At 35.4% G+C, this 3,858-nt stretch overlaps 1 protein-coding gene across 1 annotated transcript; it reads right to left on the reverse strand.

Moving 5' to 3' along the window:
• Window positions 1–227: 227 nt before the first annotated feature.
• On the reverse strand, window positions 228–3,437 carry LOC126299354 (uncharacterized). The gene is made up of 3 exons (XM_049991213.1): window positions 3,306–3,437; window positions 2,675–2,765; window positions 228–1,616 (listed from the first exon to the last, which is right to left on the reverse strand). Exons 1-3 carry the CDS (start codon window positions 3,337–3,339, stop codon window positions 1,067–1,069), a joined length of 675 nt encoding a protein of 224 aa, XP_049847170.1. The 5' UTR covers window positions 3,340–3,437; the 3' UTR covers window positions 228–1,066.
• Window positions 3,438–3,858: the final 421 nt, after the last annotated feature.

Consider the following 3,858-nt stretch of genomic DNA (forward strand, 5'->3'; position numbering starts at 1 on the left):
TAACACAATATTTGAGGCTAATTTGGAGCTTAGTGTAATGTCCATTCCGCACCCAATTAGAGAAAAATGATAAATTTCATTATTTGAGGACGTTCATAGGCAATCTTCACTATATCCAAAATGTGTCCTCTGTTAAAACGTGTAAGGGATGGTAATATATATAATAAGAATTGTAGTCAGATCACAACAGCATGTGGAGGGCAGATAATGAAATTAAATTCAACAGAAATTGTTCTAAATCTATTTATTTTCTTATAGAACCACTACAAATTCCTAACTGTAACTACACAAATGTTATATACATTAAATATCAAAGGAATACCGGTAACCTGGCTTAGTGGTGTTGTAAAAGAATCTTTCATTTTAAAACACATACTGTAAACATTTTCATGTTCTACTAAATCTACTAGTAAAATATTTTGCATTATAATACTTATATATAGAATAAACAATATTGTACAACTGTAACTACACAAAAGTTGCTTACATTCAATATAAAAGTGAAAGTGATAATATTGACAAAACTGTATATTCAGCCACATTAGTCTAACAGTCATTTACTTTGTGTAACACGTTTGGTGACAATCTCATATTCTCTTGAAATTGTTAGTTTACCTATAGTCTCCGTTTTCATTAAATGGACAAGGCTAATTTACAAATGTGTAGATGGCAACATTGACTAGACAGAATACTAGGAGCTTATGTGATACCCCCAGAAAATTACACTTTTCACATCATAATTCACTTCAAACACACTTAACTTAGCCAGTAGAATGCAGATTTCAGAAATACAATTGTTCTCTGTGATACAAGGGTCAAAGAAATTGAACATAACTGTATCCACTGTGAAACTGTTGTTGAGTGAAGAGGATTTTCAAGTTTCGCATATTTTCCTGTGTGATGAGGGGGGTCATGTGTGTGTGTTTACATATGCAGTATTGAATCAATCAGAAAGTATGGATACGGCCAGAAGGTTAAAGGATGAGAAGAGATCATAAAACTAAGTGTGGTGGAGCAGAGGATTGAAGGTGTTTGTTTCTGAGCGTGTGGGGGAATTTTAAGCACTCTAAACAGGAACTGTATCATGACATTCGACAGTAAGGAATTCTCCATCACTGTACTGCATTGTGTATTTAATATTATACTTAACAGAGAGGAATCTAAAATAGTAGCTCCACATTTTCCAGATGGATCTTATGATTAGAGCAGTACCGAGTAATATTATCATGATTGTGGTTAATTGGAGAACAGTGGTAGATACACACAAGGGCATGTTTTCCATCTGTAATACTGATGTGTCATTTCCTACTGTTGTATTGCGCTCTGATTGAGGGGTGAGTGTGCCCATTTCAGCTTGATCTGTTGTCACACTGTACTCTTCATCATCTTGTTTGAGGTTTCCCATCCCAGTAACAAATGTGTCTGTGGTATACATTTGGGTATGGTCCACAGTTTCCACTTCAGAGCTCAGTGTGTTTGTGGTCTGAATAACACTTGTCTCCTTGGTCAAATTAAGATCATGATACTGTTCAGTAAAGTCCCCCATGTCAGCAGATACTGCGGAATTGTCTACTGTCAGTGATGCTTTTGAGATTTGGCTGAAGACTGCAACATTGCTGAAACACAGAAAAGTAATATTATTAGTATTGTTTGGGCAAAATTAGCTAACTACCATGCCAGAGAAGCTAAACATCAATATAGCCTCTAAAATATGTTAAATAAATAACAGTGTTGTCATAATGATAATTTTAAAAGCAGTCAAGAGAATTTATTAATTAAGAAATGATTTTCCTTATAGAATGGTGTTAGAACATTCTATATAAACTGTAATGTAGCTGCTAAATGATCCTAGAGTAGTAGAAAACTTGGATAGTTCTATGTAATGTTGAACAACATAGACATAAGAGTAGTGTCATAGAGGCAGCTACAACTATATATCACCCTCATGACTGTCAAACCTAGTAGCCTTAGCTGTGTTTGAGAGTATAAAGAGGTATATGTTACAATCAGTGCATCAAAGCATGAGAAACTCTTGTAATGCGTATCCCATGTACTGAGCCACCCATACTAGCTTGTCAATTAAGATGGCAGGAAGTGAAGTGTACAACTATATTTAGCTTTACAGCGTTTTTGTTACATGTAGTATGTACACAGCTGTTTTGTTTCTTTTAAGAAATAGTTCCTCTGTAACCATTAACTATAATTTGATGTGAAATTCATTTTGACATTAGGCAGATAAAATCAGTAATAAACAGAAGGGATAATCGTGAGCTATAATTGTCTAGCACACAACATTAACAAATAATCATGATGGCTTCATGTACAGTAGTAAACATAATTCATTTTCCAGCGGCATTATACTACAACAAATTGTAACATTAATCACTGTACATCTAAAAGGAGGTTGTAACTTCCTAGCTTGTATTGCTTATTAGCCAAATAACCATTTATAAATAAAATAAAATGACCACAACCTACATGGTCATTATACGTCATAAATATACAGGTATTTCTCTGCCCTTAGAGAGGCTTGTGCTTAGAATCTATCGTGTACACTTAAGGTTTTAATTCACTTAATCTCAAAGTCAGTTCATTCCTGTCCAAAACTGAGTAACATTCATATGAAGCTACTAGAACAACCATAAAGTGTAAGAACATGCTATGTAGTACTTACTCAAATTGACGATCAGGCAGCTCATATCCAGGAACGACGGTTGTGAAACTTCCAGATTTTGTGGTAGGTTCCTTAAGCTCAGCTGTAAAAACTGAAATAGAAAGAAGTCTGTAAGTACCCACACAAAATTAAAATCGGGTAACTTTTTCACTTTCCTAACAATTTGTCACAATATTACTGTAGCAATCATATCAACTGTAAAGTAGATCATTGTTCATAGTAGGGGACCATAAAGAGTCCTATTCTGTATGTGAGTAGACTGCATTTAGTTATGACCATTCTGCTATACTAAAACGACGTAATTATTTGTTTAAGGTATCAGCTAGTTTATCATATGTATAGGTTTTAAAAAAGTAGTCTCGGTTTATATTTTTAGAAGATGTATTCTGAGCCTGCTATCACTGATCCTCTCACTAAGGTTTCAAAATTATTTCGATAGTAAATCACCTTCACTGCGACCCAATACATTCATTACATACCAAAATTGGTTTGAGAAGCTGATACAAGCAAAAGTAGGGTGAGGAAACGATTCAAAAAATTTCATTGACTGTGTACATCAACCAATAATTCGTAAGCTCAAATCAAAATTGAACTCGTAGAAAGATATAATTCATTGAGTAAAGGTACTTACCAAAAACACTTAGCAAAGAAGAAAATAAATCCATGTCTGTAGACCGATCGAAGTCAAAAAGAAAATTGCCTGCACTAAACAATAACTCACGTCTTCTGCACACAATGGACAGCTCGAGAATGACGCGAGTCACTGCTTGCTCTGTGACACGCGGTGGGCTGCTGGCGAGCGAGCCTAAGGCTGTTAGTAGAGGTCGCCCTTGTAGCGACGAGGCCAGCTCCATCTCTTAGATAATCTTGGTATCAGCCAAGTGAGTTCTTCATGCGCTCTCTTTTCCTATTGGCCTAAAAATTTCCTGCAGCAGGTGGCTTGAATGTTAAAATAAAACGACGACTGCTAAACTGAAATAACCTGCAGTTTGAAATGAGGAATAAAATTAAGAGACATCGGTGGAAATCTTTAACCACAGTGTGTTACATCATCTCTGCTTCGGATAAAATCTACTTAATTCGTTATTGTCGATTTCATTACGAATCATTTCGTGCAAAAGAGTGATGCGGCTTTAGTAGTCACTGAAATACTCAGGCTTTCACATTCGTGCACCGCAAGTAGA

The sequence above is a fragment of the Schistocerca gregaria genome, chromosome X (assembly GCF_023897955.1).
Source record: "Schistocerca gregaria isolate iqSchGreg1 chromosome X, iqSchGreg1.2, whole genome shotgun sequence".
NCBI classification, from domain to species: Eukaryota; Metazoa; Arthropoda; class Insecta; order Orthoptera; family Acrididae; genus Schistocerca; species Schistocerca gregaria.

Coding starts and splice junctions, on each gene's coding strand:
- LOC126299354 (XM_049991213.1), bottom strand. CDS start 3,339: ATGGATTTATTTTCTTCTTTGCTAAGTGTTTTTG. Junction 2,766..3,305: donor TTCTTTGCTAAGTGTTTTTG/GTAAGTACCTTT, acceptor TTTCTATTTCAG/TTTTTACAGCTGAGCTTAAG. Junction 1,617..2,674: donor CTGCCTGATCGTCAATTTGA/GTAAGTACTACA, acceptor TCTGTGTTTCAG/CAATGTTGCAGTCTTCAGCC.